The sequence below is a fragment of the Malus domestica genome, chromosome 15 (assembly GCF_042453785.1).
Source record: "Malus domestica chromosome 15, GDT2T_hap1".
Classification (NCBI taxonomy): domain Eukaryota; kingdom Viridiplantae; phylum Streptophyta; class Magnoliopsida; order Rosales; family Rosaceae; genus Malus; species Malus domestica.
In genome coordinates this window covers 19,902,890-19,919,610 of record NC_091675.1, presented here as the reverse complement: position 1 = coordinate 19,919,610, position 16,721 = coordinate 19,902,890, and the positions used below count along the sequence as shown (strand labels likewise).

General features: G+C 34.3%; 1 protein-coding gene across 1 annotated transcript in view; it reads right to left on the bottom strand.

Moving 5' to 3' along the window:
* Positions 1-5,333: 5,333 nt before the first annotated feature.
* The window catches only part of LOC139191750 (uncharacterized), a 28,300-nt gene continuing 16,912 nt past the window's right edge, over positions 5,334-16,721 (bottom strand). The window contains exon 2 of the mRNA XM_070812762.1: positions 5,334-5,646. Coding sequence (XP_070668863.1) covers positions 5,334-5,646 — 313 coding nt within the window. The remainder of the gene's footprint in view (positions 5,647-16,721) is intronic.

The window sequence follows — 16,721 nt, the reverse complement described above, 5'->3', positions numbered from 1 at the left end:
AGAAATTTCTGAACCAATTAAGCACTATTATGGCCTTGTGCTTCATCCTGGTTTCATAAACATTTACAAGAGAAAACCCAACTCTTGGTAGAAGCGGCACCACTTCTTATGTTCATATAGGTGAGGTTCCTTCCCATGTCCCTGCTACTATAGACATAACTACAAATAACCTCATTAAGAGATAAAACTCATCCTCCTAAACGTAGCAGTCTTGCACTGATCATCCTGGAATGAGCTATATAATAATTTTCAGTGCTTTCACAACCACTTAACAATAACTTGTTATTACCCATTAAACTTTTAAACTAGTGATGTTCTAGACAAAGTCGGGTTACCATTATTGGTGGCTAATTTTCAGTAAAGGGTTTTAGCCCCATTCCACTAGATGTACTAACTACCAAAGCTCTTGAAAGTGCTTTTGTTAACGGATCCGCCAAGTTATTACTTGATTTAACATAAACAATATTAATAACTCCATCAGTTATTAATTGCTTGACATATTCATGTCTCAAGCTAATAAGTCTAGATTTTCCATTGTATACCTTATTGTATGCTCTAGACAAAGTAGCTTCACTATCACAGTATAAAGAAATGGATGGCATTGGTTGTGGCCACAACTCTATTTCCAATAACAAATTTCTAATCCATTCCGCTTCTTTACCTGCTGCTGCTAATGCTATAAATTTAGATTCCATAGTTGAATGTGCTATACATGTTTGCTTCTTCGAAGCCCAAGAAATTGCTCCTCCGGCAATTGTAAAAATCCACCATATTTGCGCTATTGGTCTTATTGGCATATTCCTCACTTGCTTTTCTGTGTCTACAATCACGAATGTAATGGCCTTTCTTTCCACAATGGTAGCATACACCATTTGCATTCTTTTGATTGTTGTTGGAATTGGTCTTCTTAAACTTCCCTTTGTCAATTTTGACTTTGAAGTTCTTTTTATATTTGTTTCCTTCGATAATATGAACTTTAGAGAAATTTTGATTTGCAAAATTCTTATCACGATTTCGAGTTTCCTCTTCAATTTGAATATCCTTTTGCAAATTCTCCAAACTAATATCTTCCACCATGTGTAAAAGTTTCTTTCTATAGTTATTCCATGTTTGGGGTAATTTTGTCATAATAGCCCCAACTATCATAGGATCCGGAATAACTATTTTAAGGTCATGAAGCTTTGAGACCAAGACCAATAATTCATGAACTTGGTCTAGGATGTGTTTGTTATCAAACATAGTGAATTCATAATATTTGAACATTAAAAATTTATCGGTACCTCTTTTTTCCGTTGTGTACTTGTGTTCAAGTGCTTCCCAAATTTCCTTTGGAGATTGTATGTGTGCATACAGGTCCTATAAACGATCAGATAATGTGCCCAAGATGTGTCATCGACATACCAATTCATCTTCTTCACGCTTCTTTCGATCGGCAACTATATTGTCCGAGTCTTTGTCACTTGGTTCACAAATAGGCTCCAATTTCGGGTCCAACACATATATGACATTTAGAACAGTAAGCATGAAACGCATCTTGTCCTTCCATCGGGTGAAATTTGATCCATCAAATTTGTCTAACTTGTAGACATCTTGATTGATAATCTTCAAAAGCCATGTTATCAGATTTATTATCCATGATGAAAATAACACTTTAAGATTGTTGGAGTAAATGTAGAATTATGGAGAATAATCCGAATAATGACTTTGAGGTACGACTTGAATCGTTTCCTTAAAGTGTTATTTGCCCCCACTCGAATGAGTTTGCTAAAGGGTTCTTGGCAAATCACTTCCAGGATACAACAAAGTATGGAATATTCGATTAGCAAAACCGAATTATATTCCCTTAGAAATAACTAGAAAGAAATTGTATGAATGTGATGATGAGAGAAAAGAGAACAAAGAAATTATGTAGATAACTAATTTCTGAATTAATTGTGTATGAAACATTATACCATAACATGTATTTATAGACATCAAAGTACCCGTTCATCGAGCCATTTCATTTTAGTTGAAGACACACAACTCTTCTTAATAGTGTTGACCCAAAAGACATGTGTTCTATTTAGAATTTTCAGAAAATAAATATTGACTAATTATATCCTTTAATTCTACTCATACAATTTGAGTAAACATCATATCTTTTAACCAAAAGTTGTAATTCAACCAAAAGGTACAAGGCTGAATTAAATCCAACCTTTCAATACATGTTGCCGCATGCATGATGCGGATGGCAGCAGCACTAGGTCATATATATTTATATATTTATATATATTCATAAATATTATATATTAATATATATATATATATTAATAATAATAATTATTATTATTATTGAAATCTCTAACATTTGTGACTGAAACCGGGGCTGTGAAGCCCAGATGCCCAAATGGACTCGTTCCACGCACAGACGCGCCAGAGATTCAGCCGAGGCGGACCTCACCCACGTGGGCATGTCCCCTGGCTTGTCAGCAGCTGTCAGTAGCCAACGACTACTTTTCTTCATCCAACGACTGTGTTAATTAGACCGTTGGTTAATCCAACGATCCACGTTCAAATGTTTTTTTTTAGTTTTATATTTATATATTTATTGAATCCAACGGCTTAGATCCAATATAATCAAATCTAACGGTAAAAAAAAGTTCTAACGGTCCAAATTTAAATCCAATGGCTAAAATTATTTAAAAAAAATTATTTAACTCAAAATTCACCCAAAAAAAAATCTATAAATACCTATGTATTTGTTCAAACATCTACACAAAACTCACTTTTCTCCTACAATTCTTCCAATTTTTCTTTCTACCATTTCTTCTCATTTGTAAATTTTTCAAGATGGCAAAAGAGCATGTTAGAGGTTGTAATTGGACCTTTGATGAAGATATTGCTTTATGTTTGGCATGGATTTCTATTAGTGAAGATGGTGTCGTCAGCACAAATCAAAATAGAAAGGTTTTGTGGGGTAAAATCGTTGATAAGTTCTATGAAAACTCCGACGCCGATCGAAAGGAAGCTAGTTATGTTTATAATCGGTGGAAGATTATCAACAAAGCATGCACTTTGTAGAAGGGAAGCTTGGAGAGAGCCACGGTTGACATGCCTAGTGGAAGGAGCTTATCAGAAATTGTGAGTTTCTTTGTTGATATTTTATTTGTCATATACATAATAGTATTTTTCAACTAATTGTTTTTACGTATTTGATGCATAGGGTGACAAAGTAATGGCAATTTACAAGACAAAAACTACACCAAAAAATCAAGCTTTTACGTATTTAAACGTCTCATATACTCACTCAATGTGACCCTATCCTGTCGGGTTTCATATGTGGTTTCAGCGAGATCTTGAACATCTCTTGCAATAGCTCTCACATGTGTTGGTTGGTCATCATCCATATCTTCATCTGAATCTTCTTCAATTTCGATGTACTCATCTTCCACAATCATGTTGTACAAAATTATGTACGTCATCATGATTGAATGGAGGTCTTCGGTATGCCAAAGTCGTGCAGGCCCTCTAACAATGGCCCATCGAGCTTGTAGGATCCCAAACGCTATTTCCACATCCTTCATGTAAGACTCTTGCCTCTGCGAAAATAATTTCTTCTTTGCACTATTGGGATAAGAAAAACTTTGACAAATGTAGACCAACTAGGATAAATACCATCAGTTAGATAGTAACCTAACTCATACCTATTACCATTTACCTTGTACCGAAATTCTGGTGCCCATCCATTGACAACATCATCGAACAGAGGTGAAGACCAAAGAACGTTGATATTGTTGTTTGATCTAGGAATGTCGAAGAATGCATGCCAAATCCATGTGTCGTAAGACGCCATAGCCTCGAGCACGATGGTTAACTTGTAATGACGACCCTTGAATTGGCCAACCCAAGCAGTAGGACAATTCTTCCACTCCCAATGCATACAATCGAGACTTCCTATTATGCCACGCAGTGGTGAAGCTAGGAAATGTTGAGGGGAGGGGCAAAATTTAAAAGGTAAAACATTCCAAAAAAAATGTAGTCAACCTTTTAGATAGTAGACAATATTAATGTCATTCATGATTTATCAATACAAACAAATTACATGAAAACGTTGCATAATAGGCTCATTATTAGTAAAAACAAAAACATATCTCTTAATGTAAACAACCAAGCTATCACTTAACCATCGATCTCCCATTTTGTTACACAATAGTGTTTTGACAATATTCATAGCAAAAAAAGGCTCTATCCACCCAAACTAATGTAAGAAGCTTATATACTAACTTGTAGTTTTCACACCTCCTAGTCTTCACCAATTCCTTTGAAAAATCACTAATTTCTTTCAATAATGAAAACTCACTATGCATATTGAAATCATGAATATAACTATCAAGTTGAATTAGAATTATGAGGTCCACATGATTAAAATCTTAAGGATAAAGTTGGGAGAAATGATCTACTTTTTGTTGGTCAAAAGATGCAAAATTATTCACCGAACTCAAATATGTCATACAAAAGAAGCAAGTTGATATTTACCCCATTGAAGCGATCATTCAATTTTTAAGTTGCATATAAAGGAAAATAGAGGTCCACACGATAGTAATTGAAGTTCGTGAGTCTTGGAGCTTCAAGCTTTAATTTTCCAGGTACAAAATGCAAGTCAAGTTAGGAACATTAATATTATTTTTCTCACAAAACTTTTGTTCATCAAGAAACAAGTCCTCAAAATCATTATATCTCAAGGATTAAAAGCAAATAAGATGAAATAACTTTAAATTCTGAAAATTATAACAAGAATTAAAAAGGAACAATAACAAACATCAACCTATTGGTGCTTTTCAGTCTAAACAAATGAGATAAAGGGAAGAGAATTGAAATGGTGGGCTGGTATCTTTGGGCAATAATGTTTAATCAACTAAACCAACGGTAGTGAGGTTAGAAAGGAGCCCATATCAAAAATTAAAAAATAAGAAAGAAACTAAAAAGAACCCACAGTCCACACCATTTCATTAAAGGGAACACTGGAACAAAGCTTTATAAACAATAGCATATGACGATGTCGTTTGGTATTTAAACATCATTAGGTCATCTTCTTCCTTGAAAACATTAAAACCCAGCAGAGCATTGTAGCGCACCAGCCCAAATACTAGCAAATTTAAAAGATTGGAGGGGCGGAATCCTCACTCTTAGTGGAGATTTCCGACGACCGGAGGGGCGGCCGCCCATCTTTGCGGCTCTGTAGCTTCGCCATTGATACCAGGGAAGCCTCTTTTGTTTACCTTGCGTAGAAGCCTCTTTAAGTCTTCACGATTTGGCTTGCAGAGGTATGTGGCTCCATATATGGCTTGAGTTGCCTAACATAAGTGCTTCAGGTTCTTAATAGCAGTACTCTCTGCAAGTCGGCAATACTCGTCATTTGAGTCTGCAGAGCACCCATTAGCAAGCATCCGAAATGCAGAAGTGAGCTTCTGATGAGGTGATAGACTTTGTCGGCCGACAACATCTATCTTCCTTGCAAAGTAGTGGTCATGATTGACAATTGCGTTCAATATGCTTTCAAAAAGCTTTCTCTTCATTTGAAACCGCCTTCGAAAATCATAAGCAGGAAATCTTGGACATTCGATGAAATATTCTTTCATCATTCGATCATGACACTTCTTTATCACACTGCACAAATGAACGCCCCGTGACAGAACCACGATGGCTAGATTCGGCATGGTGCTCATATTGCATAAGCGAGTTTACAAGTTCAGCTTCGCCGTTGATCATTTTAGCATCCTCAATGTCAACCCTTGCTTGGTATTGTGCCATTTGCATTGCCCTGGTACGCCTTCTTCTATCACCTATTGATGAGATATTGAGGATTTTTAGGAAACAAAAACACTTTGAAAGTTGAAAGATTGGTGAATGTAGAGGATGATTGAAGATTGAAAGATTGTGTGATCAACTGATATTGGACCTGTGTTTATATAGAGGATGAAAGTTGAACAGTTGGTGAAAGTTGAAAGTTTGTTGAAAGTTGAACGGTTGGTGAAAGTTGAAAGTTGAACGATTGGTGAAAGTTGAAAGTTTGGTGAGTTTCATGTGTCGATTTAGTGATTTTTCAATATTTATCGGAATTTAAATATTTTTAGATTAAAATGTTCATAAAATTAAATTACAATAGCCTAAGTACATAATTTTTTTGAAAGTTAATTTAAGAAAAAAAAATTAGCCTAAGTTCATTCTTTAATAATCTCAGGCTAAAATTTTAGGCCAGAAGGGATGGAGCAAAAAAGTTTTTTCTGGGCTAAATATTTTTAGGTTTTAGTCCAGGGTTGGAGATGGTCTTAACAACATCTTCAAAGGGAGATAGCAATTAATTTGGTAGTAAAGTTAAATTTGCTATCTAAGTAAGAAACACGCATCTCCACCAGAGGTAGCAATTCAATTAGCAAATTAAATAAGTAGCAACTAACTTTGTATATTTACAAAGTCAATTGCTACTTCTTCAACTTAGAAAATCGAGTCTCGCGGTATATTTTTAATCAAAAGTTTTGTTTATGAAAGTGTTAGAAACACTTTACCCCAAAAAAAAGTGTTAGAAACATAAAACCGAACCCCACAAAAATAAGACAAACTTTGAGATAACAATATTTTAAGATAGAGAATAAATTTTCAAGTGTTGGTTGAATAGTAGGTTAGAGTAAAAAAAATTTAGGCTTATTTTTAGATATGCCCACTGAAACTCCATTTTGATCTCATTTTGCCCCTTGTAACTCAAAAATCACCACTTTATTCCTTGAAACTCAAAATTCGTTCCACTTTGATTTGTGGACTCTGTCTTCTCCCTGAAATTTGTAAGTCGTCTCTTAAAACATATGTGAGACCTAACACCCAATAAAACTATGCCACGTGTGCAATAAATTTGATTATAAATCTTCATTATGTGTTAATATTCAAGATTCAACAATTAGAGAATATTAAATTTAAAAGAAATTGAAGAGATAAAAAAAATAAAAAAGGAAATTGGTTGGACTGACGCACCCATATCAAACCCACATAAGTAATTATCAAATTTAAGGCAATGTGGAGCGAATTTTGAGTTTTATAGAGACAATTTTCAAGTTTCAAGAAGCAAAATATGATCAAAATCAAGTTTCAGGTGGCAAAGTGAAGTGAACTTTGAGTTTCAGGGAGTAAAATAGTGACAACTTTTGAGTTACACGAAGTAAAGTAAAATTAAAATCAAGTTCCAAGGAATGTAGCTAAAAAATAAACCAAAATTTTAACTTATAAGTGCCACATAAGTTAGTAAATGACACTTTTAGAGAAAATAGGCAATAAATCTAGTAATACACACACACACACACACACACACACACACACACATACATATACATACGTATACAGAGCCTATAAGGGAATGGATTTGTATTTTTTAAGAAAAATAGGGATTAGTTGTGGGCCCAAACGACATCGAACTTCAACGATCTAAAGTATTTGTTTTCAAGTTGTATTTCATAGATCATCCTTACAAAATATTAGCCAAATTGAAAATATTTGAGGCATCCAATTGAATTTAAAGAAATTGACAAACACTATGGCCTAAGAAACATTGAAATTTAATTGTGACAATAGGCAAATAGTTTCAAATTGAAATGAATTTTTGTAAGGATGATCTATGAATCGAAATTTACAACATAGACAGTTCAAATCGTAGAAGTTCAATATGGATGACTTTTATAACTAATCCTCATTTTTTTTCAAAAATAGGAATCCCTCCCCATAAAGGGCTTATATATGTATATATGCCAATTAGAAATAGAGAAGAAGCGCAGAGAGACTAGAAGCTAGGTAGAGAACCATAGAAAACATATCTTATATGCCAATTAGCTTGACATTCTTCCAATTTTCTAAATATTCCATGCTGGTTAGTCTAGACTGTGACTGGTAGCTAATGGTGGGAGGACCGGAAGTTATGATGGAGATGGATGTATACTATTACCACGATATTGACTAAAGAACTTTCTTGTTGTCCATCAATTTTGGATGTAATCCCCATCTCTAATAACAATGTTCCACCTGTGCTGATGGGACTCTCTACTAGATACTCCAGATTACATTTTTTTTATTCCTCTTACAAAAATCCAAGCCTTTGTGAGAGTTAGAGAAGAGAAAGAATGAATACACGATTAGGTAATCAGTAATCACATAACGGGTCGTAATTCAAGTTAACAAACATGTCATACAGGTACACACATGTTTTATCATATTGATAGAAAACAATTATGATTATATATCTTGATGTGGGTTTGATCTCTATCGATTACTCTCTTCCTAACAATAACCATTTAATCCAGTACCCTATTACTCTACTATAATAAATAAAAACTTGTCATACATTTACGAATAAAACCGTATCGGTGACTGTAATTAGCTTGGAAGCGCTTTGCATTATTTACTTTCTTTTTGTCATCCACTTTTATGACACATAATAAATTTACAACTTCTTCATTCATTTGGGAGAAAAATGAAAGAGAATCTAAGGAAAACTAATGTAAAGGGTTTCAAAACTTTGAATTTTAACCAAATTAAAGTTATTTGATAACTTTTTTTTTAACAAACAATATTATCTACACTAAGGGGGTGGGGGAGTGGGCTAAGTCTTATAATAGGCTAGCAACAATGTTGTTCAAATTCACCTTTGGCGAAAATCGAATATAAGACCTCTCACTTACAAATAAATAATAATACCACACCATAGTACTGAGTGACAAAAGCGAGTACAAGGCACACACCAACCCGTGTTCAATTTCAGAAATGGTATCCATATTCAGTTTAAAAAATAGTCAGTATTCAATTTAAGGAATAGTGATAGTACTAGTGTTCGTTTAATAAATAATGATAGTACTCGTGTTCAGTTTTTAAAAATAATCAGTGTTCAATTTAAAAAATAATGTAGTACCTGTATTCAGTTCCAGAAATAATCAATTTAAGAAATAATGAGAAAGAGAAGATAGTATGTGTGATAGACGCGCGAGAATCTAACATAATATGCCAACCCACACACATATACACATTACATCTAGGTCAAGTCTTTTAAAGCAACTACGTAAGGCATGAAGTCATCACATTGTTAAATTAAAATCAATTAATCCCGATTCCTACCTAAATAGGAATTGATATAACCTTATATATTATAATTATTTGCATAACTATCAAAGACATGAAACTTTGCATGATTTATTCTTTCATTCTAGCATTCCGGAGGTTAACCAATATGCTAATTAAGGGGAGGGAGTTAAATTCAAAGCCTTTAATATTTTGGTAACAAACTCGTCATCTACATAAGTTAAATTTAATACCTCTCCCTAAGAGGTAGAGTGTAATACCCTTAGATTGTAGTACCAAGTGATCACTACATGAATTAAGTCCAACGATTCTAACATGTTTAATATTTTTTTTTGTGCAAAAAAAAAGGGTTTAGAATGACTAATTTAGCTACAAATTACTAATTTAGAATGCTAATAACACTCCTTTTCTGACCTAAAATCCCCAACTTTTTAGTGTCATTCCAAATTAGTCACAACCTTTTTAAACATTCAAAACAAGTACCCAACCTATTAAAAATGCCATATCTGTTAAGCCCTAATTAATTTTTCAAACATATATTATACTCAAAACCCACTAACTGGGCCAATTAATACTCCGGTCTAATGATATTCGTTTTCATTTGTAAGTGAGAGGTATTAGATTCAATTCTGTCCAAAAGCGAATTTGAACCACATTATTGCTAACACATTGTGAGGCTTAGCCTACTCCCCCACCCCCCCCCTCTTAGTGTAGATAATATTGTTTGGTAAAATAAAAAAATTGAAAAAAAATTCACCAATTGAGCATATCATTGTCAACATTAAGGTTTCAAAGAGCTTGTTTCTTCTATGATCCGTCTTTTGATTTTGAAGACAAAGTAACTCCTAGTTAATTTAACATATTTTTAACTATGGCTTATGGATGTATTATTTTCAATAAGTTGGGTACTGTTTAGAATGTTAAAAAAGTTTGAAACCAATTTGGAATGACACTAAAAAGTAAGGGATTTTAAGTACTTAATTCAACAAAATAACACTTCTTGTTTAAGTGCAGAAAAAATTGAAGACCGAAGAGCCTCGGTACCGAAATCTCATTTAGGCCTTTTAATGCTATTGAAATAGAAAATAAGGCCCAAGTACCAATCCAAGTTCTGATCTAATTTATGCATAAAGTCCAGTGGCCCTATATGGTGATTGTTATGACAAGACTGTACAGTTCCGAACACAGTTCATGAATTTTGTCATCATTTGGTAGCACCACACATTCTGGAAAACAAACAAATGAATGGCAGCCTAGATTCTGTTTTTCGTTCAAAGAAAAAAACTAAGAGAAAAGTAGGACCATAATTCCAGAAAAGTAAGAGGAAATTAATAAGCAAGTAGAAACATGTATGTTCAACCCCAGGAGGCTCCTTGTTCTTCTCATGAGACTTAATTTTGCTTGTATTATCCCTTCGATTGTGAATATATAGCTGGGTATAATCATCTTTGAATTTTGTTCTTCAGTATTAGAGTTTCAATTCATAAGATATTTGACACATTGAAGAGCTGCAATGCATGGCAGATAACAACTATTCTGAATGACAAAAAAGAAGGGATCGAGGGTGGAGAAGAACGAACTTTTAGTTCTCAAGTGTGGGATAAAACATGTTCACTTGCGATAGAACAAATTTTTATTTCTTCTGTTTCATTTTGGGTTGAGAGTCTTGAGACCCGAGAGGAGGGATTATAATTATATAGAAACTACATAAGCATAACCGAAGCTCCACGAAACCTTTCCTTTAGGATTCACAAAGCCTTACGAAATCTTGGCTTTTCATGTCGACCATTAACACTTGAGAAAGGCCAAACCCAAAAGGAAATCGATATGCACAATTAAGTTGAAAATTAACTTTAATCACTAGAATATTAAGTGTATTTAAAAGTTAAAAGTGGATGTTATATTCATAAAAAAATAAAAAAATAAAAAATTAGAGGGCATATCCGTGATACCACAAAGAAACATAAGTTTTGACACTAGTCCTAGACCATTAAATTTGTGCAATTTTAATAGTTGAGATGTAATCTAATTAATCCAATTAATTTTTTTATTAAAACATTATGAGTTGGGAATAAAATTCTAAAAATCTTTTAAGATTTTTTTTCTCTCCCATCTCATTAATTGTTTTTCATTAATTTTCTCCCTTTCTCCTTTGACTCTTTTTTCTCCCTTCTCCGGTTCTCCCTCTTCATCGTTCATCCTATATCCTATGTACAGATATTTCCCTTTCTCTTTCTTCTCCATTCATCCTCCCATGGCCATGCTCTTTTCCAAGTTTTTGGTTTTGTTTTTAAATCTCCTCCATTAATTGTCTTTAAATCCCTTCAGACCGGTGCCTTATCCCTTAGAATTTTTTTAACACAAACAGCATCCCCTTCTATATAAAATGTTGCAGAACCTAGCTAATTACTAGCAACAGATTAGGGCGTCCAGGAATCATCCATTTATTGAAGAAAAAATTAAAGTTGTATTTTGCAGCCCATGAATCTCATGCATCCCATGAATACCATACGTAATTATTTGGCTGCAAAACCCTATTTCAATGTGATCCTGATATCTCTGGGATTCAGAATGATTTCCATAAGACTTAATATTTGACATCGTTTAGCAGAACTTCTGCTGCAGAAGCAAAAAAATTTCTCAAGTGAGGATTGATAGAGAAGAGAGATGATATATTTTTTTTGTTAGCATTGTTTGAGGTATGAACTTAAATTAATTGTCATAATAAGTTAAATCTCAATAATTAATAAGGTGATAATCTATGATTTATAACATGTGTCAAAGTTTGGCAAGTGACCCTTTACCATAATGATGGAAAGATGTTGAACCTTGCATAACCGTGTGGGCTCAAACTCTTGTGTCAAAATTTGTGTCACGATGCCACGAATCTGACCACACAAAAATTATTATGTTATACCATAATATGGGGTGTAGTGGATGAAGTCGAACGACAAATTAAAGCAGAAAAGAAGACAAAACCTTGAACAAATTAACAATGTTAAAAAGTTTTTTCACTTGAATGTGATGGGCCTTGTGATTCATACTAATGTGCCACGTTTAGAATATTATAATGTTTTTTTGTTAGCATACGTGAAATGAAGGGGATTCATTCCTCTTCCCACCCTTGAATCTTGCGTGCAATTGCGCAGTGATCATTGACATCACTGTTTACAGTTAAAGTAATGAGAAGTTAATTTTATCTTTTAGCACATTATCCCATTCATATTTGTTGGCTTTTTCGTGTTACACGAGCTTAATTATCATTATTTCAAGTTTGATATTTGACAATGCCGTTGCAAACTAATACAAACAGCAAACAACAATATGTGCCACTCATTTTAAAGTTGATAAAAGCGATTTTGCTTGGTCATGTGATGAATGTACGTGGCATATACTTTTAACATAGCGAATAAGTGTGCAATCATTACTCCTCCCGATTTTGGGTTCCACGAATTGATGGGAAATGATATACTATACCCAGTGATACAAAAATGATTTTGTTTTATTTTCTCCGTAATTTGGGTTAAGAAATTAATGGATGAATGTCTATGATCAGCAGTAGCTAGGGTTTTGAAATTACAGTGCAGAAAATCATACAATTAATTGAAACACAAGAGAAAATATATCAAATACAAAGAGTGTTGGAAGTTTGAATAAAATAAACTAGGTCTGTTTGTCCTGCGTTGATAATTAAAAGGAGGTTTCCAAAAACCAATTATAAGCATACGCAAATATGACTTAATTAGTAAATTGGGTTACACACATGGAGAAGGTAGAGATTTGGGCTTAGCTATACATATTAAATGTCAAAAGATGGCCCTCCTGGTGGACAACGCCTATCGAACTAAAAGTATATTTGAGTCGAGTTGATATTCTATCTATAATAAGATAGTACACCAATATGGTTTTAAAATGTGATTTCCTTAGCATTACTCTTACAAAAATCACCTTAATTATATCATTTTTTTTATTTCACTGTTATATCAAATTGTTTTTGTTATATTGAGAAATAAAGTTGCTATAGTTTGTTTCGACTGTACTGTTGAGTTTGCTAGTCTTATACCATTTTGTTATCGTGAGATCGATCGATCCAACAAGGAGTAGTACTGTGCTGATGAAATCCAATGGCTGAGTAATCAGTGCCTCTGCATGTTTATGTAATTGTCCATGCAAGGCTGGAACTTAATCTTCGAAATTGAGAAATTGAAGTACAAAATAAGCGAAAAAACAACATAATAATGAGTCTGGCAGGAATGAATGTATATTCTCTGGTACGTATGTCATTGATCTTTTCAATCAAGAGACGGCAACTTGGAATGGTTCAGGTCAATAGAAGATTCAACAATGGCCCATAAAAACATGGAGAAAAGGTTGATTCAGTACGTACTTCTTGCATAGTTTGTCTGCTAGCTAGCTTCTCTGCGTAGGCGTTGCTATTTTTGCCTAGTTTTGTTTGTGAGGATGTAATGGTTCAAGCGTACATGCAGTTTTTATACGTTATACGTGTTTGTAATTAGGCATAATTCCTCCATTTTTGTTCAAGCATATTTAGCACGATGACGATTACACAGGTCTCACCACCATTTAACAGAGTAAAAATAATGCAAGTGGTGGATTATTGCCTATGGTACACTAGTATGGTACATAAAAATGTGTATTTCTTTTTTTTTTATTTGTAAAAATATACAACTCACTTACTATTCACATGTGTGAAAGTACACGACTTTCATTTTATTTTTATTATTTTTTTAAGAAAAATACAATATTCATTAAAATAACTTTGAATACGTATAAACTAGGATAGTACGCATACGACTTTTATTAGTTTTCTCTGCGTCATACATTGATGAAAAACGGAAGAAGATGCAGAATTATTGCAACTCATTGCATTAATTATAAGAAATTCTTGCGCATGTAGGGCTGACGTGCACACACGTCATGTTTCAAATATCAGTACCTAAGGGTTGTTAACAGAAATGCCAAGTGTCAAGTGCAAGTGGAGACAAGTGTCACTAACATCGAGGTTGCTTACCAGTTAGGCTGGGTAGTTATAAGTTGTAGCTACTATAAATAGCAAATGTACTGTAGCCGGCCCTAAAGGTGTGCAAAAGGTGCCACCGCATAGGCCTCCCGATTTGGAAGGGCCATCAAATTTTCTTTACATGTAAACAGATACATAATATATACTTAAATGTGCAAGATAATAATAATTATTGTACCAACGCTATTGGTGTAGGCCTTCAATCTTGGTTTGGGTTTGAGTCCTTGTGGAACTATTTTGCTATTTTTAAGTTTTACAAATTTATTAACTTAAAAAGTTGATAAGTTTTACACAAAAAACCATGCAACATATTTCGAATTGAAGACCTTTCAAGACATGAAACACTCTTATCCATTTAAATAATACTTATAATTTGGTGCTCTAATTTGTAGTATTTAAATTTTAATAAGTTTTTGTTTGGACCCAAATTTACACCATTGGCCCGTGTAATCAAGGCCGTTGAGTAAGCATAGTTCTCAACCGTCATATGGAAAAGTGGGGATAATTTTTTGTTATTGTTAAAGGATAATATTATGGTTTTTATCATAATAATTATCTTTTAATTTGAATTATCTTGGCATATTCTTAAACGGGATGGATAGGATGCAGATTATATCCTTAAGCAAGCGGTATAGTTCAATTTAACTTGGGGTGTGTGTGGACGTGTGGATTGGATATGCTGCAAGCTGATATTAAAGAAAGGGGATCAAGATGCATGCATGGATGGGGGTGATGAGATAAGAAGCCTAGGTAGGCTAGGCCTTTGGTCATGATCTGATAATTCCATTAAAGGTGATGAGATATGAGGATTAGGTAGGCTAGGTCTTTGGTCATGAAGTGATAATCTTGGATATGTTTTTATTTATTTATTGAAAATTACGGATAACCATCTGGAAGATAGGCTTTAGCCTATGTCAGTTTTTCATTCCACCAGTTAGAGCTGTAATTGGACTCTACTATCTGGCCGTACCAAGCAAAAGACAGAATGCTATAAATACAAGATGCTCTGCGACGGAGAGAGGCACCTTCAACACAACACACAAACTGCCCTACGCAAACCCTCGCTCTATGCGAAACCTCTTAAACATCTTGAGATTTTTATTTTCTTTTTCGCCAACACATTTTTAGTTTGGATAAACAGCACTGTGAAGAACTGCCCTGCACAAACCCTCGCTCTACGCGAAACCTCTCAAACATCTTGAGATTTTTATTTTCTTTTTCACCAACACATCTTCAGTTTGGATAAACAACACTATGAAGGTAACTGGCGAACATCTTTAGTTTGGATAAACAACACTGTTGTCGTAGAATCAGCCAACTGCGGAGCACCTTCAGTTTAGATAAACAACACTGCGTCGAGGCCGACTGGATATCTATCCAATTCTTGGCCAAAAAGGATTTTTGAATTCTTATTGGCAGAGGTCATCTCATTAGCCTTCTCAGCGAAGTGAGGTGTTACAAGTTACTACATTCGGCACATTGAAAGCCGAATTTGATATTGAACTTCGTAGAACTAGCAGCCTTGCCTTTAGGCTCTAGAACCCGAAGGCCAAGACATGTTCCTTCCTCGGCCGCAGTCGCAAGATTAAGAAGTTGACAGCGCACCCAACGCAAAATCAACACATTGTACTCATCGGCCGACGAGTTGGCACGCCCGCATACAACCGAATGACATAGTTAGCTCATTAGTTACTCGGCATACGCGCCACATAGGCTTGGTAGTTTTAAGAGTCAACAGTTTTACACAAAAAACCATGCAACATATTTTGAACCGAAGACTTTTCAAGACAAGAAACACTCTTGTCCATTCAAATAATACTTATAATTTGGTGCTCTAATTTGTAGTATTTAAATTTTATAGATACAAATTGAAAAAAAAAATAACAAAGAAAATACAATATTAAAAAGGATGAAGGGCCTCCATCTAAATCTTGCACAGGACTTGTAAATTCTCAGGACCGGCGCTCCGTAATACAAGAAAGTTAATGCGTACGTGTGGTCGTTTGTATGAGGGAGGAGAGGCCGTGAACTGTGAAGGAATCTACATAACCTTTCCATATATCCAGCGTTGGAGCCACCTTAGGGCCAAAGGTGGACATGCGCGGCCGCCCCACACCCCCACAGATAGAGACACATCCACAATTTTATTAGGGTTTAGATTTAACATAACTTCCTTGTACATCTTTTAATCTCCTAATTACGGATTTTTTTGTAAGCAAGCAAAAAAAAAAAAAACAAAATGAACTGGCTATAAACGAGTAGACATGAAGTGGGAAAGTGTTAGTGCTTGTTTGGATATACTTTTAAAATAGCTGAAAGCGTTTTTGGTAAAAATGTTTTTAGAACCAATCCTTAGTAAAAATGCAAGTAAATTCTGGAAAAGCACTTAAAGTACTTCATGAAAGAAACACATAACTGGTGCTTCTTGTAAACAACACTTTAAGTGCTTTTGGAACCAAAAAATATTTTTTCTAGAAGCGCCTTAGTCATTTTAAAAGTACATCTAAACGAGTCCTTAGTTAATTTGACAAAAGAAAAACCCTATATAGATCACTCAATGTTTCATCCTAAACCCTAGATTATGACT